At 29.8% G+C, this 27,861-nt stretch overlaps 1 protein-coding gene across 12 annotated transcripts in view; it reads left to right on the top strand.

Moving 5' to 3' along the window:
* LOC119602889 (disintegrin and metalloproteinase domain-containing protein 9) overlaps positions 1 to 27,861 on the top strand; it is a 333,169-nt gene that overhangs the window by 252,746 nt on the left and 52,562 nt on the right. For all 12 annotated transcript variants that reach the window (XR_005231379.1, XR_005231380.1, XM_037954681.1 and 9 more), the window contains exons 11-17: positions 12,745 to 12,914; positions 13,310 to 13,473; positions 25,887 to 26,051; positions 26,277 to 26,421; positions 26,504 to 26,675; positions 26,740 to 26,853; positions 26,928 to 27,105. Coding sequence is in view for 10 of the 12 variants with exons in the window: in XM_037954681.1 (XP_037810609.1) it covers positions 12,745 to 12,914; positions 13,310 to 13,473; positions 25,887 to 26,051; positions 26,277 to 26,421; positions 26,504 to 26,675; positions 26,740 to 26,853; positions 26,928 to 27,105 (1,108 nt within the window). In the remaining 2 variants the exon portion in view is untranslated. The remainder of the gene's footprint in view (positions 1 to 12,744; positions 12,915 to 13,309; positions 13,474 to 25,886; positions 26,052 to 26,276; positions 26,422 to 26,503; positions 26,676 to 26,739; positions 26,854 to 26,927; positions 27,106 to 27,861) is intronic.

Here is a 27,861-nt window from a genome sequence, read left to right on the forward strand (position 1 = left end):
TATAATATACCAGGATATACTGTTGTTAACATCATAAGGAGAGAAGATTAGTTAGAAATAATTGGTAAGGTTTAAGAGCCTTGAAATACAACAGAAAATCTTTTAAAGAATTCCAATTTTTTGTCCGAGACTTTTGCTTTCTCTTTTTTATGGTCCTTCCTAGAGTACATACGCAAAATGCTATTAAGCTATTTTTACAGTTTCATACACATACAATTTCCAACTAAATATGATGATGTTCTTGTTCTTGTTATTGCTTGCTGTTTGCTATTTGTTGTATTTTCGAAAAAAAAAAAAATTTTTGTACAAAAATAAAAATACACATATATTTTTTATTATTATTATTATTTATCGTATGAGTTAGCAAAAAAAAAAATAAAGAAATCTCTTTGAAGTTCGCTTGTTGAACAGGAATATGAGTAATATTTATATGAACACAAACACACATGCTGCTAGGATATTCTTGAAATGTACTTGTGAATACAGTGGGTAACAATTTAAATGAGACAGCCTATATAGTTAAAGTATTAAATCCTCCAACACAGTTAAAGATTATTTTACACTGTTCAACTAGTTTTGATATTCACTGTATAGTAAGTGTGTTAGAATTACTTACATTGATGTAAGTTTATGTTTGATTTTTGCAATATTTGTGATGATGTTTGTGGGTGGGAGAGTAAATCCTGCATAAAAGCTAATGATATGAAAATACTGTATATGTTTGCATTATTTTATACATATACACAATATCTGTGTTTTTTTTTCATATGAAATTGGGATTTTATGAATTTTTATCTTTTTCTCGTGTAACTTTTTTTTTCATATTAGCTTTACATTCTGCACCCTGAATATAGGATTTTTTCTTTATATTTTGTTACTTGTGAATATAAATATTATATTGTTAATATCACTTCTATATACACTTGTATGTATATATGTGTTTGTATTGTGTATACTTATAACTAAAAAAATATGAAAAGTATTAAAATTGAAATAAATATTTCTTCTGTTGAATAGTACAAACGAACAAAATTTCATTCAATCGTATAAAGTATCAACATTTAAAAACTTCCATTTGTATTTATTATTTTTTTTTTTTTGTAAGTTTGGTGGTAGCAAAGTTTTTTATTATTTTACAAGTACACCAATACCAATAAAAATAAAATATAATGAAATATTTTTATAAATATTATTTTGGCTTATTTTCTTGTACCTTAAATTTCTTGTGCTCTATTTAAATTGAAATATACAAAATTTACAATTTAAATAAAATTTATTGGTTTTCGAAAACATTTAGCGTTAGTCGTTTAGTTAACATTAAGAAATGTAAAAAGTTTAAATTATTGTCTCTATTGTATTATGTATTTAACTGGTTACATGTGTTTTTCTTAATTTCAACTTTAATAAAAATAGTTAATATATTTATGTTCATTTTGTTAATATTTTGTCTCAATTAGAAACAATAATATAAAAAAGAAATTTATTACCATTGTAACTATTCCACACATAAGCATCTATTCATATGAACATTAATGTAACGCCATAAAATATGCTACATTTTATTACCAAAAAAGAAAAACTAACATGTTAGTGTCTCTATAAAATACTTTTCTTTTTATTACCCAGTAGTTTCACAAGGGGACCAATCACTCAGATTCGTTTCCCAAAAGTGTAATTGCTCGGTTCTACTCTTTATACAGAAAATTGTCATTTCAGTGTTCCTTAGTATTCCAAAGTCAAGTCAGTCGTGTTTTTTGCTGATACTTAGTAATGTATTGCAGATTCCATTTATAATTGACAGTAATTTTCTGGGCTAATGTACTTTAAACTACCGGGTCGCTTAGGGAGCAAATGTACATATATGAGAATGTTGCTGTAAAGTATTTGTTACCCCCATTACATTACAATCTTACACAATTACAACATGTAATTTTTTTATTGTTATTATTGTTGTACTAACGTATTTATGTACGTACACATGTAGGATGAAGTGTGTAAGTTCATGTAGTATTTGTTACAATTATATTAAATGTGTGTAGAGCTAGTCGTTACTTTTCTTAAAAGAAAGATCATATGTATAAATATAGGATTATTTAAACAATGGAGGATAGTTCAGTTCTAGTTCAGTTCTAGTCAGTTCTAGTTCAGTTCTAGTTCAGTTCTAGTTCAGTTCTAGTTCAGTTCTAGTTCAGTTCTAGTTCAGTTCTAGTTCAGTTCTAGTTCAGTTCTAGTTCAGTTCTAGTTCAGTTCTAGTTCAGTTCTAGTTCAGTTCTAGTTCAGTTCTAGTTCAGTTCTAGTTCAGTTCTAGTTCAGTTCTAGTTCAGTTCTAGTTCAGTTCTAGTTCAGTTCTAGTTCAGTTCTAGTTCAGTTCTAGTTCAGTTCTAGTTCAGTCTAGTTCAGTTCTAGTTCAGTTCTAGTTCAGTTCTAGTTCAGTTCTAGTTCAGTTCTAGTTCAGTTCTAGTTCAGTTCTAGTTCAGTTCTAGTTCAGTTCTAGTTCAGTTCTAGTTCAGTTCTAGTTCAGTTCTAGTTCAGTTCTAGTTCAGTTCTAGTTCAGTTCTAGTTCAGTTCTAGTTCAGTTCTAGTTCAGTTCTAGTTCAGTTCTAGTTCAGTTCTAGTTCAGTTCTAGTTCAGTTCTAGTTCAGTTCTAGTTCAGTTCTAGTTCAGTTCTAGTTCAGTTCTAGTTCAGTTCTAGTTCAGTTCTAGTTCAGTTCTAGTTCAGTTCTAGTTCAGTTCTAGTTCAGTTCTAGTTCAGTTCTAGTTCAGTTCTAGTTCAGTTCTAGTTCAGTTCTAGTTCAGTTCTAGTTCAGTTCTAGTTCAGTTCTAGTTCAGTTCTAGTTCAGTTCTAGTTCAGTTCTAGTTCAGTTCTAGTTCAGTTCTAGTTCAGTTCTAGTTCAGTTCTAGTTCAGTTCTAGTTCAGTTCTAGTTCAGTTCTAGTTCAGTTCTAGTTCAGTTCTAGTTCAGTTCTAGTTCAGTTCTAGTTCAGTTCTAGTTCAGTTCTAGTTCAGTTCTAGTTCAGTTCTAGTTCAGTTCTAGTTCAGTTCTAGTTCAGTTCTAGTTCAGTTCTAGTTCAGTTCTAGTTCAGTTCTAGTTCAGTTCTAGTTTAGTTCTAGTTCAGTTCTAGTTCAGTTCTAGTTCAGTTCTAGTTCAGTTCTAGTTCAGTTCTAGTTCTAGTTCAGTTCTAGTTAAGTTCTAGTTCAGTTCTAGTTCAGTTAGTTCAGTTCTAGTTCAGTTCTAGTTCAGTTCTAGTTCAGTTCTAGTTCAGTTCTAGTTCAGTTCTAGTTCAGTTCTAGTTCAGTTCTAGTTCAGTTCTAGTTCAGTTCTAGTTCAGTTCTAGTTCAGTTCTAGTTCAGTTCTAGTTCAGTTCTAGTTCAGTTCTAGTTCAGTTCTAGTTCAGTTCTAGTTCAGTTCTAGTTCAGTTCTAGTTCAGTTCTAGTTCAGTTCTAGTTCAGTTCTAGTTCAGTTCTAGTTCAGTTCTAGTTCAGTTCTAGTTCAGTTCTAGTTCAGTTCTAGTTCAGTTCTAGTTCAGTTCTAGTTCAGTTCTAGTTCAGTTCTAGTTCAGTTCTAGTTCAGTCTAGTTCAGTTCTAGTTCAGTTCTAGTTCAGTTCTAGTTTTCTAGTTCAGTTCTAGTTCAGTTCTAGTTCAGTTCTAGTTCAGTTCTAGTTCAGTTCTAGTTCAGTTCTAGTTCAGTTCTAGTTCAGTTCTAGTTCAGTTCTATTTAGTTCTAGTTCAGTTCTAGTTCAGTTCTAGTTCAGTTCTAGTTCAGTTCTAGTTCAGTTCTAGTTCTAGTTCAGCTCTAGTTAAGTTCTAGTTCAGTTCTAGTTCAGTTCTAGTTCAGTTCTAGTTCAGTTCTAGTTCAGTTCTAGTTCAGTTCTAGTTCAGTTCTAGTTCAGTTCTAGTTCAGTTCTAGTTAAGTTCTAGTTCAGTTCTAGTTCAGTTCTAGTTCAGTTCTAGTTCAGTTCTAGTTCAGTTCTAGTTCAGTTCTAGTTCAGTTCTAGTTCAGTTCTAGTTCAGTTCTAGTTCAGTTCTAGTTCAGTTCTAGTTCAGTTCTAGTTCAGTTCTAGTTCAGTTCTAGTTCAGTTCTAGTTCAGTTCAGTTCAGTTCAGTTCTAGTTCGTTCTAGTTCAGTTCTAGTTCAGTTCTAGTTCAGTTCTAGTTCAGTTCTAGTTCACTTCTAGTTCACTTCTAGTTCACTTCTAGTTCACTTCTAGTTCACTTCTAGTTCACTTCTAGTTCACTTCTAGTTCACTTCTAGTTCAGTTCTAGTTCAGTTCTAGTTCACTTTTTAGTTAAAATGTATCGGACTATATTTTTTTATATTTTGCTTTTGATTAAATTTGGTTGACTGCTTAATGTTGAAGAGTCTTTGAACACACCTTCTAAAATATGCGACACATTTAGAGGATTATCTAACTTAATAAAATCTTATTGAGTTACTCTATTATTGCACTATTTTATATATCTGGAACTGGTTTTAAATTTCTTAATTCAAGTTTGATATTTGCCATCAAATAACCCTCTTGGACAATTTAACAATAACATTAAATTAAAGATTAAACATAAAAAGAAATTAAGAGGAAAAACCCTTTTTTATACCAACTCCAGAAAATAAACCCAAAAACCATTAATCGTTTATAGATTGCGTGTCTCAATGTCATGTTGTATTAACTGTAATCCGATTATATATAGATATATTGGAAAACACTAATCTTCTGTTGAGTTCTTTCGACAATTTGTTGGTGTTTGATAATAAAGATGACCAAACTAAAAAACACATACGTACATACATACTTTCTAAGTATATTATAGTGTGTATGGGTTAGAGTGTAAAAAATAAACACTAAATTTGTGTTGGTAATAAAAATAATTTCAAAACATTGGCTAAGGACCTTAAAAATAGCAAATTACTAACAAAGTGAAACAGTGTCCATACCACTTCAAATATTCCCACATGTTACAGGCTTTTAAAGCATCTTTGTAAACAGCTTAAATTTACCAACGTTTAGGAAGAGCATAGGAAAAAAACTAAATAAACTGAGAATATTAATAAATATTTCATGTGCTACACAAAATTTGTCCAAAGGACTTATATAGCTAAACAGACCAAATATTTTCCCATAACAAACAAGCAACATCAAAGGCAAACAGTAATGTAGTTGATGTTTGGTGGTGGTAGCAGCAATAGTAGTTGTAAGTAATAATGACTATTTTTATAACTCTTGGGTTAAATTAGACCGAAAAATTATAGCAATAACAACATTTTCTAACACAAATTCATTTTGCTAAACTAATGGCCATTTTTTCGTTTATATTTTTAAACATGATTTCAGCTACACTACAGCATTTATAGTATTTACTTTTTTTTGTTTAGCACAATCAACTGTTAAGTGTAAGATTTCCTTAATTCCTTTAAATTTTGTTACGTTTCCTTTTTATTTCAGTCATTTTTCTTTATATGTATGCTCTTTACTCACACGAATGTAATAACAGCCAGGATTTATAGGCATTAAGTTGTTAAATAAAAGTGAAGCTACGAGCCGCTCATAAATCAAGCATAACTCTATGATAGCTTTACTTAACTATAAACAAATCCTTAAACTGACATACATATGTATATATACATATATATACATTTACTAAATACAATACACTCTTAAGAAAATACCGCAAATATAAAAAGAAATATATCATAGCAGCTTAACAAGGAGTCAATGTATCCCTTTTCTTTAGTTTTTCCCACTATTCAGTTGACTCGTTTCAGAGTGGAAATTAATTATCTCTTTTGTGTCCTCACGTCATCTAACGAGAATTCTTAGGTAATTTTCACTTCAGGACAGATACTCAGAACTGCAGGGAATACACATACTAAAGTAGATATCGCAGAAATAAAATAAAAGACATGCTTTACTTTTTAACAAGTATTAACAAGCGAGCGACTACGAGTAGAAAAAAGTTAAAAAGTTTACGAAAGTATAAAATCAAATCGGATTTATTTCAAGTGTTATACTTATGTCACACAGCTTCAAGTGTTATATAAAATATACATATATTACTCATTTACTTTAAGAACGTCATAACTAACAGCGATTTTAGAAAACTCTGAAAAAGAAGTAAATACTATAGAAAATTGATGTGTATGTTTTTAAGTTCTGACAACTTTTATGACAACTCATAATTATACTGAGAACAATAGGTATCTTTAAACACAATTCTTCTTTTATTCAGTAAAAAAGCATTAAATGTAAACATTTAACCACAATCAAACCTTTTAATCATTAATGTATTACAAAAGTTGTTTGAATAAAAAAAAGACAATGAAAACTTAGGATTTGAAGTTTAAAAGAAGAGATTGAAAGTTAACAAAAAAAGTCGTTAATGCGATATATGGGCAATTTAACTACAAAGCTCTTAAAGGAAATGTTCTAAACGTTCTTTTAAAAAAGAAAACATTTTAGAAAACTAGGGGAAAATTAAATAAAAAAGTGCAAAATTTAAATCAATCGATTTTTGGGTTTGGTCACTTGACACGATATTGTCATTAAAAAAACTAGAATATTTGAATGTAAAGAATCCAAGAAGTAACTTTTCGTCGCAGAGCTGCAGCCATTCAGTTAGTTAGTTAGTTAGTTAGTTAGTTAGTTAGTTAGTTATTTAGTTAGTTAGTTAGGTAGTTAGTTAGTTAGTTAGTTAGTTAGTTAGTTAGTTAGTTAGTTAGTAGTTAGTTAGTTAGTTAGTTAGTAGTTAGTTAGTTAGTTAGTTAGTTAGTTAGTTAGTTAGTTAGTTAGTTAGTTAGTAGTTAGTTAGTTAGTAGTTAGTTAGTTAGTTAGTTAGTTAGTTAGTTAGTTAGTTAGTTAGTTAGTTAGTTAGTTAGTTAGTTAGTTAGTTAGTAGTTAGTTAGTTAGTTAGTTAGTTAGTTAGTTAGTTAGTTAGTTAGTTAGTTAGTTAGTTAGTTAGTTAGTTAGTTAGTTAGTTAGTTAGTTAGTTAGTTAGTTAGTTAGTTAGTTAGTTAGTTATAGTTAGTTAGTTAGTTAGTTAGTAGTAGTTAGTTAGTTAGTTAGTTAGTTAGTTAGTTAGTTAGTTAGTTAGTTAGTTAGTAGTTAGTTAGTTAGTTAGTTAGTTAGTTAGTTAGTTAGTTAGTTAGTTAGTTAGTTAGTAGTTAGTTAGTTAGTTAGTTAGTTAGTAGTTAGTTAGTTAGTTAGTTAGTTAGTTAGTTAGTTAGTTAGTTAGTTAGTTAGTAGTTAGTTAGTTAGTTAGTTAGTTAGTTAGTTAGTTAGTTAGTTAGTTAGTTAGTTAGTTAGTAGTTAGTTAGTTAGTTAGTTAGTTAGTTAGTTAGTTAGTTAGTTAGTTAGTTAGTTAGTTAGTTAGTTAGTTAGTTAGTTAGTTAGTAGTTAGTTAGTTAGTTAGTAGTTAGTTAGTTAGTTAGTTAGTTAGTTAGTTAGTTAGTTAGTTAGTTAGTTAGTTAGTAGTTAGTTAGTTAGTTAGTAGTTAGTTAGTTAGTTAGTTAGTTAGTTAGTAGTAGTTAGTTAGTTAGTTAGTTAGTTAGTTAGTAGTAGTTAGTTAGTTAGTTAGTTAGTTAGTTAGTTAGTTAGTTAGTTGTTAGTTAGTAGTTAGTTAGTGTAGTTACACGTAAGTAATACTCCGAAGAATGTATCTACATTTTCTACATTCAGTTAGTTATAATTTTCTTATAGTGAAGGAATGGATACTTCACTGTTCTTTTATAATAAATCTTGAATAACATTATTTTTTTGGCCAGTTATTTATTTAAAATCCCTTAAACTAAAACCAAGTATACTAGTTTCATTAGCCATTAATTATAAATTACATAACATTAATTAAAGTGTTATTTGTTATTAAATGATCCAATTAAGACCATAAACTAAATCATAACTTATTATCTTTTTGGCCTTTAACCCTTAATTGCATAATTTATCAATTCACAATATCCTTAACTATTCCACATTTATTTTATTTAATCCAAAGCACTTTTTAAATAGAAGCAAAAAGAAAATAGAACTCATAACAAGTTAATATTAATGTTTCCTAGCATGTGTCACTAAAATATTTGACTTGTCCCAATACTCACACTACTAAACATTACAAAGCAAAATCCTTAAATTAAAAACACTAAACTAACAGCCTAGAGGCTATTCTAGTCATATCACTATCGAGTAACTTAATGAAAAACTGGGTACAAAAAAGGATAACTTGGAAATCGATTAGTTTTGAGCTCAAAAGAATAAATATAATTGTCCAAAATAAAAAGCAATAACATATGAGTTGACAGTATACAAAAGCATTTATTATTTTAAAAAGTCTTTTTTGGGGGCAAAATGTTCTTCTTTAAAAAACAAGTTTATCAATAAAATTCTTTTTTATACAAATTAAGCCAAAAAGCCAAGAAAAGGATACAAATAAGACTGATCATCGCTTTGGCATAAATTTACCTCTACAACCCTTAAACAACAAAAAAATAAATGACTTTAGAAGGTACATACACACACTTTAAGGCATTTGTCTTAGTAGGAAGCCAATAATCGGTGTTTGTATTATGAATGTAAGAATGTGTTTGCGTGTCTAAGTTGTTTATTGTTGTTGTTACTGCTGCTGTTGTACATATTCATGTGCCATCTGTAACATGTTAAGTTTATTAATGATGTATTGCTTGCTTTTAAGACCATTTTAGTTAATTAATGACACTGCCTAGACCCCCATCACATATACATATAAAATACTTGAAATAGTCAAGCGACAAAATGCCAAGACTATAAGTCTTAAATGTCTTTTTACTGTATGGCTAAAATAGTATGCATGCATACACATATTCACTTAGTTAGTTAGAAAAACAAGCTTTTATAGATATATATTTATATACAAATATCCCAGCAGTTCGGGGCTACTTTCAATTGATTACTTCTCTAAAAAGGTAGATTTGTAATGACACTTATGTGGCAACTTCCTGTTTTACAATTAGTACATAAGTATATACGTGCCAAATTCAAGTTAATTATATAGTTATGCATTTGAGAATAATAATACCATCTGAAAGAAAGACATTAACTACTAATAACACTGTTGGGGTTTGTATAATGACAACATTTACACATAACAATGCGTGCGTTAAATATTTTATTTTTCCTTAAAGAATGTACAATACTTATGGTGTGTTAAGAAGAATTTGCTTAAGTAACATGTTTTGATAAAACTTCTTAGTCGAATTTTATAAAAAATATTTTAGGTTTTCTTACAAAGATTCAAATATAACCAGCTTCAGAGTCTGGTATGTTCTACTTTTGTATATTTGTCTAAATAATTCATCACCAATAGTGTATTTGACCTGTAAAGAACTTGCTTCCTCCTTTTGGTGGATCCAAAATCGGCTTCTCACTTCCACGCAGAATTAACAAAAGATTTTGTATACTTTTCACCCTCGTGATCCGTTAGTACAATATGATTTTCCGACTATGTAAAATATATTGTCCAAAAATATAACTTACAAGATTTCACTATATATGAAGTCTTCTTCTAGTTTTTTTCCTATAAAAAATCCAATAATATTTTTATGGAGTAACAGCATCTGGAATGAAATGAATCGTTTAGAAAGCATCACTGATCTGATAAAACTGATAAAATTTACCATGATTGGAAGAAAGAAAATTTTTAAAATTGTCCCTTTATATGTGAAATTAGGTTTAATGAAAAATGTTCTTAAATCGCGAAAATAATTAGTCAAATGTAGTCTCAATTTCCTATCCATTGATATGTAAAATGTCAACTTCAATATGTTTTGTTTCTCCTGGAAGTTTTACTAACTATAACACCTATCGTAGGATACCTCCTGTAGTTTAGTTGATAGTGTTATAGCCAAAGGTCGTGAGTTCGATTCTCACCAGAGACTTTTTCAAAGCAGATCACAAAAGACCCAACTGTAAGCTACGAGTATTTGTGCGAATTTGCTGTAATATACATCCTTCTTTCAAACTAACTAACAGTTTTTGTAGAGTACTTAAATATCTTCCGATATATACATTGTATATGTATGTATGTAAACTAAGTTTAATATAGATATTTTATATTTGCTATAAACGTTGTATCGTTTTATTAGTTTTTGTCTAAAAACATATACCACCAACCAAAAATCTCTCCCTAGTCATTGTCAGTTTATTTAGTTTTCTATTTTTCCCCTCTGCGCTCTTCAACGGTTTTGCTACATTTTAATTTATATCTGTGTAGTTGGCATTTTGGAGTGAGAGGGACCAAATAGTAAAAGTATATGGTCCTATGCCGGGTGGGTTGTTGCTGTTGTTGTAGTTTTGTGTTTAGATCCTCGTAAAACATGTAGAAAATTCATTTGCTATTTTGAGCATGTCATTTGTTTAACGTTTTATACAAATGAGTTTTATAGTTGTTGCTGTTGTTGTGTAAACACACAATTATGTATGTGTATGTGTATGTGTATAGAAAAACATACAAACAAATATGACAAAAATTTCAAAGTCCAACAAAACATTTAGAGCAATAAATGAGCTGACAAAATGATGTTTTACAAGTGTAAATTGTCGGTCCATGTAACAAACAAAAAAAAAGGTTGTAATGTGACTAAAAGACCTTTTACTAACTGACACAAACACACACTTGTGATTCTCTGGTCTTATGGCCTAAAAGCTTTTTTCCAAATTTTTCTTTCCCCTCACCAGGTTTTATTAGAATTGTGGTAACAAGGATAAAATGCTTAACTCAAGTAATGTTAAAAACACTTATACAAATTCTGTTCACCATTTTGAAAATTTCAAACTTTAATAATACAAAAATCCACATAGTTTATTCTTCCTTGTTGCCACAGAAATATTTTTCTTTTTAAATTGCTTTTTTTTCGTTTAATATTAACATGAGTTTATTTATGTATTTTATCTTTTCGCATTTTTACGTAAATGTTTATTTATTTCGTTAATTTATTAATTCTATTTATATTTCAGTTTCATTTGTTAGCAAAAAGTGTGTAAATAGAATCAATCAAATTTAACCTCACATTAGCTGCTAACGGCTGGTTTATATTTATCGTAGTGATAACTAAGTCGTAGATTAATTGTGACATTTGTGTTTAGTGTTAAAACCAAACAATTAATAAATTTTTAAGGGTTTTTGACGGTACTAAAGGCGTATGATAAAATATTTAAGTTTTACTAATGTCACACATATGTTACTTTATTATCTAATTTAATATTCTTATAAGAGTTTGGCAGTTAAACAATGAATGGATTGAAATAAATGTGATAAAGTTTGAGTAATTTTTAATATTTTGAATTTGACATTTAAATATTAATTTAGATTTTTAGATAGATTTTTTTATCCTTTACCAAAAAATAAAGGGATTATAAGAAAAACTACTAAAAAAGGGGTCCTATACTCACGAAAACTGTTGCTGTTTATATAACCAGAGCGTATGAGTGCTATTTAATTAATTATTTAATTACAATAAATCATACATATCGGTGTTGATATGACATTTATTTCATTGATGCTATTTTAAACTAAATTTTATAGCTAAATTTTCTATAAACATTTGATAAAATTATGAATAGGACCTGGATTATTTGTTTGGACACCAGTACGTATGAATTATTTTTATATAGAAAATATAATTTGATGAAATTTGATGAAATTTGCACCAAAGTTAGTACTATTGGATAGTAGGCCAGACATAAATTTTTTGCTCTATCCGTCCAGAACTGTCAGACTTATAGGGGGTCAAAGTTAGACATTTTGGTCATATAGGGTTTTATTCAAATGAGTGTAACTTTTCACTTATTGCTCCTAGAGGAGTTCGGATAGCTATTTCTTCTTTGTTTCAAAAAAAAAAAATTAGTTTAAGTAAAATATTAATAATTTAAAAAAAACAGCTTTTTTCTCATGTCCCGACAGTTCTGTACCGATAGGGCTAAAAATTTGTGTCTGGCCTACTATCCAATAGTACTAACCTTTCATTTCATCCAAATCTGAAGACATCGATTTTAAAAGTTGGGTCACTTGACACGAAATTACCCATATTTCAAATTGTTTAGCAAAATTGTCTATATAAATTCTCAACGTTTCGTTTTAGTTTTTAATTTTTATAAGAAATGCTATTTAGAGAACTTTCTATACTCATAAAAATTTTAGATATTTTCATAATAAGAGCGTATGAGTACTATTTAATTAATTATTTTATTGCAATAAATCATACGTTCTGGTGTACATATAACATTTATTAATGGTTTTTAAAAACAAATTTTATAACAAAATTGTTTCTATAAACCGTTAATACAATTCTAAATTATGAATAACAACTGGATTCTTTGTTTGAACAACAGTACGTATGATTTATTTTTATTTATGAAATATGAAGTATACGCTACGAATACATTTTAAAGTAATTTAAATACTAAACAATATTTTTAATTCGTTTATACCTACATAATTCAATAAATTACTTTCACAAACAATTTACTACAACAAAACTCCTTATCATAGCCTCAAAATCTCAAATTCAAATCACGTCAAACAAACTTTTGCATAATAACTAACTAAAATTATCATGAGTATTGTCAGCTAATAAATTAAACAGAGAAAACATAATACAGAATTCATACAAAACACAAATTAATAATAATTATCATTAAAACGTACATACACATAAACAGCAACAAAACATTGTCGTCAACAAATTTAATAATGATTTTTGATTTTTCCCATTATTTTGTACTTACAGAGGTGAAACATTTGCCGGTGGTGAGGCTGGTATGGCTGTACCAGATACCGTGTGTACGCCACGTGCTGTTGGCATCAGTGTAGACATAAATGTCTATGAACCTCATTTATTGGCCGGTACAATGGCCCACATGATTGGCCACAATATTGGCATGGGCCACGATGATGGACGTAAGTTTAATTGTTGTTGCGTAACTGATTGGTTTCTGACAAAATTTGTTGTTATTGAATTTGAAATTACTTATTTATGGATCATTATGGCTGTTGTTGTTGTTGTTGTTGTCACTCGTTATGCCACTGTTTCAGTTGCTGTAACTGCACTGAACTCAAGACCTGATTCAATTTAACTGAAATGAATTGGTTTATTGTTGTTGTGTTGACTTGGCTGCTTGGCATTGATGATGATGATGACGATGACAGAAATAATGGCTCATATTTTGTAATTATTTTATAAAATTTCAATTAATTTTCTGTTTTACTTTTTATACTTTTTACATAATTTCTTTAACTTTTTTATAATAATAATAATTTCATGACATTTTCTTGTCCTCCTCATTTAAATATAGGTGAGGAATGTTTCTGTCGTGATTGGCATGGTTGCATAATGGCTCAATCCATTGTTGGCCAAGAGAATGTACAGCCTTATAAATTCTCTGAATGCAGTAAAAAGGATTATATCGATGCATTGCGTACGGGTCATGGCTTGTGTTTGCTCAACAAACCAAATGAGGTAAGTGCAACAGGGGATTTTTTCCAACGACCTAACCAACCAACCAGTAAAATAATGATTTAAAATTCAAAGAACAACAAGACACAAAAAAAAGGTCAACTCCATAAATTTCTATCATACAGCGAATACGTACATGATGTAGTTAAATACAAATTTATAGTGATATAAAATTTCCATGTGAGTGAGTGAGTGAGTGTATATGTGTTTATTCAAACGCTTTGTTTTTTGCTAAAAGAGAAAAATTTGATTTATGGTTGGAGTGTTTAAAAGCATTTATTGCACAATTTCAAATTGTATTTCTATGTTTTTAGTTTAAAATAAATATTTTGTTTTTGTTTTACAATTTCCATTTACAAAATTTTATTTCATATTTTTATCTGTTTTTGGCACTAGGTTACTGGTATTTTTATGCGTCACTCTTTTTTTTTTATAGGACAACTCTTTGTTGTTCTGATTCAATTTAAATAAAAATAAAATTGTAAAAAGGCTCACACACTGTTTTATTCAACATCAATACAAATGCAAATACCCAAACAAGTTTACATATTCAACCAGACACACACATCACCACATGCATTTGTTATCTAAAACAAAGGAATCAGTGTTGAAAACTTTTGTATGTGTGTGATTTGTTGCAAAAAACAAAATAAATATTTCAAAACTAAATAATATGATTTATGTTGATTAACTGTTAAAATTGTAAGTTTTATCTCAATTAAATATATATTTAGCAACCTTGTTAAAGAGCTAAAAAGGAACTGAATCATTTCGTCTTTTATGGTGGAAGTTAAACCTGAGTAACAACTAAAGTAAATAGGTTTCTTTATGTAAATGAAATCTGTTTTGAAAAATTGAATTATTCTCAATTTAAATTCTCTATCCCTTTTTAATGACCTTGAGTTTTATTGTGCATTATTATTTTGCAAAAATTTTAATGGTTGACTTAACTTTACTACTGGGAATTCTATTTTAATTTATATAATTGTAAAATATTGATTTTCATTTATACTACAAGGGAATGATCCCAATAAACATGATAACGGAAACATTTTTGTCTAAGCTGGATAACTCATTTCACATCGATCTTTACGCGATGATAAAAGCTAAATTTATTTTCATCAGGAAACTCTAAACTTGTATTGCTATACTTTCGCCGTGTGTTCGTCGGGCCATCTGTCTAAGCTACCGTTTTTTCATCCATTCATCCATATGTTTGTCTATCTACTGATAGCATGATAGGATATGGAAGGAAGGACAAAAAATGCATTGATATTGTTCAAATGCATAAATTGTCCATCTTTTCTTATCTGTTGAGGAGGAAAAACATTTTCGTAACCACTTTTTTCGTAATACTTATGAAAATTTCATGTATAATATGAAATATCGTAAATCAAACCCTTTTCAACGAAGCATTCATACAATGTGCGATATTTTTCATATATTTTAGACATAGATTGTTTTCAGTGTAGGTATTCTAATTTTGAAATATCGCAACTTCGGATCACTGGGTTTACAATAACGAATAATACTTTGTCATTTATGTACATATGACCATCTGCTTATATGTCTGTCTGTCTGTCCGATGATCCGTCTGTCTATCTATATGTTGGCCTGTCTATTATTGGCACAAAAAAGAACAAGTTTTTTACCAATATAAAAAATTGTTCTTTAATAACTTTTTCAGTCTATTTTGAAAAGCCACTACAAATGAAATGTAATAAAAAACTTTAAAATATACATTTTTATTAAGAAAAAACTCAGACAAGTCCATAATTCATAAAAGATCTAAAAGAAACACTCATTCTAAAAAGCTCCCATCACATTACATTCTCTTTACCTTACAAGCTTTAATAAGGATCGGTGCACCTTTTTTTAATCATAAAACTAATCATAATTTATTTAATTAAAAACCAAAAGAGCGAAAATATACTTAACCAGACAAACAAAAAATCGCAATTATTCGACACCTTTCGTTTGATATATGTATAGAGTCATTCTGTCAAACGGCTCTTTTGTTGGATTTCTTTCAACATTTTTTCAAATGTGTTTTTTTATATGTATATTCTTTCGTCTATTTCTTACTTTTCTTGTGATTTTTATGAATAAAAGAATTTTTAAAAGAAGAAAGAAAAAGAATTTAATTTTTATGAAAGAGTTTCAAATTGTTTTGTATTCTCTAGCATAAACAATGACCTCAATATCACACATATATAACATAACAAATAAATAAACAAAAATGCATGGACAAAAAATATACATACATATACCTACATACATACATACATACATTCATATAAACTTCTATCTAAATGAATGTGTGAATATGATGAATACTACTTGCAGCGTTTTTCTTCTACATTTATCTTCGTTGCAAGGAGCGCAAAAAATAGATTCATTCATTCGTAGACAATAAGTGCTTCATATACATATATTTATTCATATATGTATATAAAAATAAGCCTTGTGAATATATTCGCAGATACTAGTTTCGACGAGGTTGGGCGTATAAGTGCTTTTAAATATGGTCGAACTTTTATAAAACTGAGTCGATTTTTCTTGACATACTAGAACATTTAACATAGTTATGAGGTAGGTCAGTTGTATGGGGGCTAGGCCAAACAATGGACCGATTTTTAAAAGCCAAATTTCACCAAATTATATTGAAAATTGCGACCTACAGCGTGTGCACAAGCTTTACATGGACAGATAGACGGACGGACGGACGGACATAGCTAAATCTACGCAGAAAATGATTTTGAGCAGAAATTTCTAAGATTGAGTTTATTTTATACCCTTCACATTCGTGAGAAGGGTATATATAATTTTGTCATTCCATTTGTAATTTCCAGAATATAGTTTTCCGACCCTATAAAGTATAAATATTCTGAATCCTTATAGATAGCGAAGTCGATTAAACCATGTCCGTCTGTCTGTTTGTCTGTCTGTCTGTCTGTCTGTCCGTCTGTGTGTCTGTTGAAATCAATTTTCTAAAGAACCCAGATATCTTCAGGATCCAAATCTTCAATAATTCTGTCAGACATGCTTTCGAGAATTTTCCTATTTAAAACCAGCAAAATTCGTTCATAAATAACGGAGATATAAGCAAAAATCCGAGACAAAATCAGAACAAATCTGATGCCAAAAATGAGCTTTCACTTGCAAGTAGTTTATGTTGAAGAAAACGTTTTAATTTCATCACAAGAATTGAGCTTGTCCGTGAGATAAAGTTTTAGAAAGCTTTTTCGAAGTTCATGAAATTAAGATTTCAAAAGTTTAAAATATAAAAAAATCTGAACAAACTTGATGCTAGTTTTGAGTTTTCACTTGGGCAAAGTTTAGGTTTAAGTTAGATTTTTTGTTTTTATCTTTTGTTTTTTTCTTTGCTAATTAACCTTTACTTAGAGCTTTTTTTAAAGCTCATTAAATCAAGCTTTTTTATTTAAAAAATTTTTCTTTTTATGTTGAAGTTTTTACCGAAGAAAACTATTTAATTTGACCACAACAATTGAGCTTTTCTTGAGTGATTTGTTCATGAGATAAAGTTTTGGAAAGCTTTTTCGAAGTTCATGAAATTAGGATTTCAAAAGTTTAAAATATAAGAAAATCAGAACAAACTTGGTGCTAGTTTTGAGTTTCCACTTGGATGAAGTTTTTTTTCGTAATATTTACATTATTTTCTCTCTTCCAATTGAGCTTTTTTGCTAATTAACTTTGATATTACAACAGCTTTTTCGAAGCTTATTAAATAAAGCTTTTTTATTTAAAAATGTGTCCTATTTGTTAAAATTTGAAATAACTTTTCTGTTTAACGTCGATACAAAACGTAGGGAAAGTAGTACATATATCAATGTACCAAATACATCTTGGTCCAAACACCTGCGCGTGTCAGTTTAAGTGCACGTGTTTGTTTCAAATGTTGTTGACTACACACATCTCCAACAACAACCAGAACCACCATGACGATGTTGTAAATATAATTGTATATGTATATATGTAAATTCATGCACTTGTATATGTTGTGAGTATGCAAATATACATACATTAAGCCCAACAGTTTTGCTGGGTGTCAATGTATCCCAAATGTCTTAATTCTTGCTTAACACGAGTTTAAAGTTTTTCGTATATTTAACAGAAAGTCCTTTGTTAGTTTAGTCTCCCCAACTTTGGCAAAAAGCTAGTTAATCACCACTTTAGTGTCGCCTAGTAATCTATAGAGTAGTCGCTTTGAAAATAATGATTTAAAAAACTGAATAATAATAACATAATGCGAAATGAACTAGCTAATAGCCATTTTTGGAACCAAGAGTTACTGGTATTTAAAATAATTACAGTTTTTCAGAACTGCAGGGACATTTAAGTGATATAAATAAATACGTTTGTGTGTAAACGTAAAAGCCTATAGGCTCGTTTTTAATCCATTGTGGCATCATCATCATCACCAACATCATCGTACAACGTAGGCGTCTGATTTAATTGTATTCATATAGCATATACATACATATGTATGTGTGTTCACATGTAAGTGTGAATATGTTTTGGTTTTTTATGTTATTGTATATTTGGCTGGCACTTGAGTAATTCTTCATCATCTCTTAAAACAACAAGAAGACAACGACGTCGAAAAACAATCTGACAAATAGTCACAATCTTAAGTATTGCCAGTTTTTCTTCTTGTTGTTTTTATATATACATTTTTTTTATAAATTCATCTTTTCATACCAACCAAGGATGATGTCAAAACTTTTTCTGTTTTTATGAGTTTTTTTTTTATATTTTGGCTTTAGCTTTACGTTTAGGGAAGTTAACCGCCCCTTAGCCCAACTACTACTACTACTACTACGAACACACCACAAAGTCTTTCAGTTCAAATGCCAAAAGTAACATACAAAAGTCAATCAATCTGATTGAAGTTCCTCCATAAATAACAAAACAAAAAATTCAATACAGAAATACAACAAACACAATATCCTTTTCTTCCTTATTTTGCGCTTAAAATCAAAACAAACAAACTGAAAAAAAGAAACAATAACAAAACCTACTTGGCACTCGATGGCATCCTTCCCTTTTATTAAGTGTAATACTTAAGCAAATGGTGAAAAAGTCCTACATTGTTCATTCAACAACAACAACTACTACTACTACTACAGCAACAACAACACCACCACTAGCAGCAGCTGCTGCTGTTACGGCTGCACCAGTACTACAGCAACAAAAATCCAACAACAACTATTATATAAAACAAAAAACCAAAAATCCTTCATGACAACTTAGGCAAAAATTGCAGCAAACGGCAGCAGTTGCATTTTGCAGCTTCGACAGTTCAAACGTGTTAAAATCCCAAAGAAAAATAATAATAGTTGTGAAAAACTAAAAGCGAAAATAACAAAATAAAATCGTAAAATAATTTGCGTACGCCAAATATATTAAAACAAATAAATTAAAAAAAAGATAAATAAACAATTATAATCATATACTACGATTTGTTTATTTTGTAAGTGATTATATAATGAAAACAATAATCAAAAATTCAAAAAAATGTTCAAACCGAAAATAATTAAAAAATCAACATCATGCCTTTAGTTATAATTTAATTATTTTTTATAATATTTTTTTTTTTAATAATTTTTTATACCCCTCAGAAATGAAATGTGATTAAAAGAAACAACTTCTTGCCTAAAAAAACGCACTTATATAACATAAGACAGTAATTTAATATTTATATTTGAAATGAGAAATGTTTGGCCAAGGTCAGCAGCATCATCAGCCTCATCTCAGTGAATTTACTTTATGTAACAGTTTTGGTTTTAATTTGAATTTTAACGGAAATTAACAAAACTCTTCAGGCAGTTTGAGCAGCATAGAGAATATGTGAGAAAGTGTAAAAAAGTTTTGTTTTAATTAATTTAATAGTTGAATTAGTAGAAAAGTTTTTGTTAAGAACAAAGTTAAGTAAAATATTTATTTGTTGTTTTTTTCCACAAAAAATTATTAATTAAAAAAACTATAATAATTTTCCTTTTAAGAATGTTCTTCAAAGTTTCTTCTATAATTAATTTCAGTACGATTTCAGCTAAAATTTCTAATAATTTGTTTCTTACAAAATTCAGAAAGTTTAAAATTACCATACAAAACTGTACATTTTTAAATACGAAACAAAAACGTTTTGTTTTTTTCCTCAGAAACCAGGTTACAAGATTTTGAGAAAGTAAATTCTCTCTTAAGATCCTTTCAATGAAATATTTTTTATCCAACCTAGTCCAGTTTTTCCAAATAATTACCAATTTTTTATCTAAGAGATTTCCAAGAAGATTTAAAAAGCTTTTTATACTCTTTCAAAAACTAAACTAAATACAAATATTTTAAGCGAAATATCATTTCAAAAGTAATGATACCGACGGCACCAGGTCCATCCAAAAAATATCTACTTTTTTTGGGTACAAAATTAAATTCTAGTTATATTTTTCTCAGCATATTAGAAACTAATATATACATACTAAGCTATTTTAGAACAGTTGATAAAGGGTCTCAATAATATCACCCCAAGAAGAAAACTAAAAAAAGAATATGTCTGCGATTTTTCAAGACATATTTAGAGTTTGAGGGATTTGTGATAAAACAATAATAAGAAGTATCAAACGACGACACAGACCAAACAAGGTTTAACCCAGAGTTAAAAATATAATGCTCCATCACATCAAGTTTTCGAGATATCGTGTTTTTAAAATCATAAAACGACAATTTTTTGGCCAATTTTGAAACGCTATTACAACGCGATCCAGTTTTTCGACTTTAAAATTAAGGTTTAAACTCTGTATCTTTTCTTCTTCGATATATTTTAACTTAAACTTCGCTAAACTAACCTAAACAAAACTATATTTATATTTCAACTTTATTTTATTACAAACTTATATGTGGAAATTTCTTATAAATTTTCCCATAAAAACTGTTGTTCTGTTGTTGAAAAATCTCTTGTATTTGCCATAAATCTTTGTTTAAAGCCATCTCGAAGTAGGAAGAAGTTATAAAAGAGGTTAAAACTTTACTCTAAAAGACAATAGACTAAACTTTCAGACGACTTAACATATGTTATAAAGAACATTTAAGAAGTCTATATTGGCTTTTGCCGAATCTTTTAAACCCTTCACCATAGTGTGTTTAAAAAAAAATATAAAATACCAATTTATTTCATTTTTTAGATTCTACCATTACTTTATTAATAAAAAAACAATAATAATTAACGCCATACAAAACAAAATACTCAAAGCATTAAAACCTACACACGTCCAAACATACGTTTTTTTCCAATCAGCAATATTGTTGTTGCATTCTTATCAAAGCATGCAAAAAATTTAGTTTTTTATTAAATTTTCAGAGGTTTTCTAGAAGTTTTGCTCATATCTCCATTATCGAAAGCATGTCTGACAGAATTATTAAAAATTTGGACCTCGAAGATATCTGGGGTTTTCAGAAAATTGATTTCAACAGACACACAGACGGACATGACTTAATTGACACATAGCCAAACAAACAGATAGACGGACAGACAGACAGACAGACGGACATGGCTTAATCGACTCCGCTATCTACAAGGATCCAGAATACATGTATATACTTTAAGTGTTCGGAAAATTATATTCTAGATGACAAACTTATACATATACCCTTCTCACGAAGCTGTTACAACGTCTCAAACGTGACACGATATCTGAAAAACACGATGTAATGGAGAAATTCTGAGAACAGATTCAGCTCTACTCCAAAAAAATATACCTTACTTGAGCAGCTCTTTACTTACCATTGTTTGGAAAAGAGTTTTCAATATCTATATTGTATAAACCAGGTTTTGAAAGGGTAAACGAACCTCGATTTAAATAAAAAATATCAACAATAACTTTCTATGGCCTCGGAAATAATATTCTCAATGTACTTGATCAAAATTAAGCAATATTTTATAATTAGTTTTCACATAAATTATTGCCAAAAATTGACTTTTCTCGAAATTTTTTAATTTTTAATAATAATTTCAGTTACTGAAAAAATATGACAGTTATCTTGCTGATACTTACATTTTTATATCTCATATTTATATATCCTTCAAATAGAGAAAACTTTTTTTAATCCGTATGAATTCTCTATGAATTCTATTTCGATCTATCTGTGTCAAAGCTCTATGACCGCTCTCTTTGTTGCAAGCTAGGCAAGGCTTTCCGATGGCATTCATTTCAATACGTTACGTGTATTGGTGGTTTAGTATACAAAATTATTACAAATTTTGATTGGATTGATCACATTGCTTAAACGATTAGACAATAAGTTCCTTACAAATCACATACATACATACATATGTATGTATCTTCGTTATTGGGAATGGATCAAAATGGAACCAATTTGAAAATGTTTTCCCACATTATCTGTCGAACCAAAAGACATTCGTTTGCTTGTTAAAGGCACAAAAAGTCTTTCGAATGCTCCTCGGAAAAATATCTTAAAGCTCATAACTTAAACCACTATAGAGACGAAATTAGTTATAAGAAAGTTTTACAACAATTTTATTTAAAAAATATATTTTTCAAGCTTTCCAAACTTAAAAAGTATAAAATCAACCGAATGTCCCAGATTTCTATTTCCCGCCGCTTAAAACTTATTTTATTATGATAATTTTTAATATAACCTTAATAACTCCCAAATTTCCGTTTCCCATTGCTTTAAATAGCTTTAATTCAACTATAATTAATCAACTAATCGAAGAAAAACTTATAAAAACCAAAATATCAAATTCGGCTGCCACAAAACTTTTAAAAGAAATTTTAATACTTAATTTTCATAAAAACCCTAATATGTAACACATAAGTGTAATTATGATTTCAGCCAAACAACATGAAAACGGATGTGGAACTGCAAGACTCAAATATGGCAGAAGATTATGTGGATTGCCAGCTATATGGCAGGGTATGAAATAGAAATAGTACTTAATCCATTGATATTCTATAGAACCTAAGCAAAAGCAGAATTAAATTCAAAGAATTTCTAATAAAAACCGCCAAAAATGTTCTAAATTTCAAAATATTTAGTAAACTATAAAAAAAACTTATAAGGCCTCTATATGGAAAATATTTTATAAACAACAACAATTCCTTATTATTGCTTATATATACAATAACTAGTAGTTTAGTTAAACTCCACTACCTTGTTTTTTAAAAAAATCCTGCCTCTCACAGTATTTAGTAGCAAGACCTTGGATAAAAGTACTTATTTGCTTTACGTGCCCTTAAGTATTGGCAAAGCCGATGCTGCTTTTACTCTTGTGCACACACTCACACATATACTCTTTAAGTTTCCAATAAATACTACGCTCTCGTCCTATTGCAAATGTAAATAAATATGCTCTTGATTTTTAACAATTTCAGTTCATTTTTTTTAGTCTTTGGTTTTTGCTTTCAAATATCTTTTTTTTTTTTTTTTTGCAGCAATGAAATACTATATTATTATTTTGATTGTGAACAACAACAATAAAAATATGTATAGAAATAGAAATAAAGCATAAAATGTTCTATTTACTTTATAATCACCATTTGATAAAATGCCAACAATAAATGTGTATTTACTTTAATGACATGCAGGGATGTGAAATAATAAATTGATTTATGTTTTGTAACTGACATATGAATGAAAATTTATTTTTGTTAAGTTATCAAAATGAACACAATACCTATAGTTTAGAGTGAAAGTTTTGGTTTTGCAAATTAGGTAACATGACATAATTTTTTGAAAGTAAATTTATAAACAATTTTCTACAAAAATCTCTATTAAGGCTCATTTCCGCATACACCGTAATCGGTGCGGAAAACTAAATTTCATATATTTGTACCGAAAAAATAAGTTTTTTTCGTCACAAATGTGTGGAATTTCGTTTTCGGTGCCGATTACAGCGTATGCGGAAAACTGCCTTAAAAAGAGTTTTCCCACTAGAGGGTTTTCCAATAAAACTCCTAGATATTATCAGTTTTTGAGACCCATGATATTTATCATGATCTTCTACAGCTTAGATTGGTCACCAATTTCGTATGATTTTATGATAAAATCGATTGCTAATAACAAAGACGTACTAATACAACAGTCTCGAGCAAGACAGTAAGCCTCTTCAGAATGAATAAGTCCGAGGTTAGAACTATTAGTGTACATACAGAAAGGATTCCGATAAATGTTAAGCATGCGAAGATGACAGTGAAACGCTGGAATACTTTCTCTGTCATTGGCAAGCCTTCGTCGATATTATTCAGATATTACATCCCTCCGAAGATTAATTGATGTCTGTCCGTGCGACTGTCAGTAAGCCACTCTACCCGGGGGCATGTTACCTTGTTGAAAGACCTTCATATTAGTATTATCACAATACCGTGAAAAAAAGTTGCTACCAATACCTCAAGTCTGCCGGGACTACAAACTGGTGATGACCAAATATATCCACAGCCTTTCCACACATAATCAGGTACCATGGGAACCGTTAGTACGCAGGGTAGATTGGAGAGGTCCCTTCGGTGTACATGTGGTGGCTGTAGATTAAATTCTAATTCGAGAGATGTATAGTGTATAATTCGGGATAAGTTCGGTGCTGTTGCCGAGACAGAGGAGTGACTGTGGGACTAAGCGTTGGAAATGCGTTGCTGTTAAGTGTATATGATACGTGATGTATGTAGAAGTATACGGACCTTACCCACCCATACACCTAGAGTGAGTGTGTCGGATGTTGTTCTCTATGACTGTGTCGAATGAACGATAAGGGTTTGAGTGGTGATGAATGAAATGTACCTCACACTTTCATTCCTTGTCCAGGTATGTTCAGGATTTACTTTGTTCTTTCCAAATCTACCACGTTATGAATAAGAAGTCCTCGGCTTATTTGGTAGATTCGTGTTTTGGTGTAACGAATGTACTCTATGTGCTTTTCCCGACTAAACAGAGGCCATCCTATCTAGGAGGTTGTAAACGGAAGTAATATTTTTGCATCTTGGAGGTTAAGCAACGGGGCAACAGTGGTAATCTTACATAGACCAGCAGAACCGTGTACAAAAATTGCCACCGTTCAAAGCGGTTGGATACATTTGAATAATCTTGGACACTCAAAAAGTCTTGAACAAATATTTCTTGTTTTATAAGCAAAGTCTTAGGAAACGGTAGAATAAAGTAGTTTCAAATTCTTCCAGAAACGATTAGTTAACGTCCGTTCAAACGTCTGTCTGTCTGTCTTCCTCTCTCCTCACACAAAATGTGTTAGAAGTACATTTTGTATGAATAGATACAATTTTAAAAGGAGACGAAAACGAATTTCTCTAAAATTAGAAAAAAAGCTTCGTTTTCGGCCATATTTGAGATGTTATAAAAATTTTATTAATGCTAAATTTATTTATGATTTTGATATATTTTAACAATTAGTGAAATCAAGTCTTAAGCGAAAATTGTACAACTAAGAAATAATATTATGGGCCTTATTCATAATAATAATTTTATTTAAAGGTTTATAAAACAAATTAAAAGTTTAAAGTACAAATTTTGATGCGAGATATATTCTACTTATAAATCTTTGAAAAATTATTATCAATAAGAATCTTAATACTTTATTCCAACTTATTTCATAATTATGTAAATAGCTTTCCCCATAAAACTAATCTCCTAAAAGTATACCCTCCAATTATCACTGAAAGTTATCATGCATTTACATTTTATTACACACATACATACTACATATATTCGTCATAATAAGAATAATTTAAATAAATTAAAATACAAATGACTGACTATAAATAAAAAAGGGCTCAATTATATAAATTTTAATAAAAGGTATAATTTTAATTACTTAATTTACTTTTTCTACACGCACACTTCATACCCATACACAAACACAAGCATAAACAGAGAATAACATCATAAATAATTTATATACAGCGGAAACAACTGAACTGAGCTGCAATTTACATCCTCCAACTAAAAATTAAAAATAAAAAACGTATAAAAAAATCTTTCATTGCATTTTATTACTTTGACAACAACTGTTGGCAAACATAGCAGAGTCAACAACAATTCTTTTATTTATTTTTATTTTTTTTTTATATATATAAATTTTTGGTTACAATTGAATATTCATTTTGTAGCCCATTAATTTTCCTACGAATAAACGCATACATACTTACTCACTTGTTCACCTGCGCTTCAGCTCAGTTAGTGAGTAAGGCCATGTGGATTGTTGCAGGTTCTTACCATTAACTATGGGTTGTATTTATGTTGCATGTTAAAGTAACTTGCAACTTGTTTTCTTTATTACATGAACATGAACTTAATTTTCTTTTCGTTTGCAGTTTTGTTTTATTTCTCATTGTTTGTCTTAAAAATATACTTTACATTTTATTTCCCTACAGATCGAAATGCGTCGCAATTGTGGCAATAAAATTGTTGAAGAAGATGAAGAATGTGACTGTGGCACCTTTGAGGAGTGTGCCTTGGATCCGTGTTGTGATGGTATAACATGCAAACTGAAGTCGGAAGCACAGTGTGCTACGGGTGCATGTTGTGACCAATGTCGCGTAAGTTTTTTTTTTATTATTATTTTACTTCATTTCAATTTGTGTGCCAGTAGTTTTACTTAAACTTGTATGCATTGTATTTATTTACAATTTTTTTTTACTTTAATTACATTTTATTATACTCACTTTGCTGTGTTTACTTCCGTTTCCTGCTATTTGCAATGACATTTCATTTATCTGTTATTTGTGTGTTTATGTGTTTCTTTGTTTGTTTACTTATGACAGTTACGTTCCAAGGATCATATCTGCCGTGACTCACATAATGAATGTGATTTACCCGAATATTGTGATGGTGATAGTGGCGAATGTCCCATGGATGTTTTCAAGAAAAATGGTTCACCTTGCGGCCATTCAAAATCCGGAGTATCAGGTTTGTAGTATTGTTAATATTCCTTTTCTTTAGTTTAATTAATGGAAAAAAATCTCCTTTGTCCTTTTCTTACTTTCCACAGGCTATTGTTTTCAAGGCGACTGTCCCACATTAAATTTACAATGTGAAGCTATTTGGGGTTATGGTGGTGTGGCAGCCGATAAAGAGTGTTTCGAACAATTCAATTCGAAAGGTTCCATTAATGGTCACTGTGGTCGTGATGGCAAAGACAATTTCGTTAAGTGTGAAGCTGAGTAAGTGTCATTTTAATACTAAAAAAAACTAATTAATATTCAATCAAATATTTCTTTACCGCAGAAATGTTCAATGTGGTACTTTGCAGTGCAAGGAGGGTGAACGTCAACCCGTTAACGAGGGTGATTTATATTCAAGAACCATTATTTCAATTAAGGGTTTGGAATATGAGTGCAAGTATGTCGTTATTTGTTAACTTATTTCAGGTTATTTGATTTTGTCATAAAATATATTTATTTTTCTTTCCTTAGAGCCACCAGCGGCCAACTCAATGCCAATGAGTATCCCGATCATGGTCTAGTTAAGGATGGCACTCCATGCGGTGACAATTTGATTTGTTTAAATCAAACTTGTGTTAGTATTTTTCCTCATGTGGATCAAACCAAGTGTCCAACAAATAAACAGGGTCAAGAATGCTCAGAAAGAGGGGTAAGTTTCGTGGACTAAAATATACACAAAACAAAATAGACATTTTGTGGACAATAGTTAAAAATGGCTTTATATGAGATCTAGGGTCAAATAGGGGCCGATCCTCATAAAATTAGGAGAAGGGATTTATGTCTATGTAAAACTTATTTATGCTGAATTTCACCGTTATATTAATGTTTGCAATTAAATGGACGTTTGTGAGGGGAACTTTGTTTTAGCTTCAAAACTCTATATTCGGGTTACGGTTGTATGGGGACTGGTCAAATATTGAACCATTTTTAATAATTCAAATAGGCTACGTCCTTTAGTCAAAAATTGTGAAAAATTTATGTGGAAAATTTCATCAAAGTTTACACAGATGGACGGACGGACTGACAGACAGACACCCCCGAGGGCATGTTACCTTGGTGAAATCTCCACCTTGGTGTTATTGAAATATACCGGGGAAAATATGTGCTACCAATACCTCTAGTCTGCTGGGTCCCTAAACTGGTGATGATCAGGATACATTTGATCCTTCGGCCTTTCCTTGGAATGATTTGATATGGGGTCTAACCATAGTACCATATAATCTGGCACTACGGGTGGCCAGTTGCTCGCAGTACTTGTCCTGGCTGGTCAGTTGGTTGAGGTTCCTTCGGGATCTACGTAGTGGCTGCGGTTTATTCCCAAATCCGTGGGGAGAGAATGTTGGTTTAAGGACTGATATATCCAAATGCCAAATATGTCTGGATTCTCTCTCCTATATGTGACAGA

The sequence above is a fragment of the Lucilia sericata genome, unplaced genomic scaffold (assembly GCF_015586225.1).
Source record: "Lucilia sericata isolate MDLA Ls3-8-SP2 unplaced genomic scaffold, ASM1558622v1 Contig000260F_arrow, whole genome shotgun sequence".
Taxonomy (NCBI): domain Eukaryota; kingdom Metazoa; phylum Arthropoda; class Insecta; order Diptera; family Calliphoridae; genus Lucilia; species Lucilia sericata.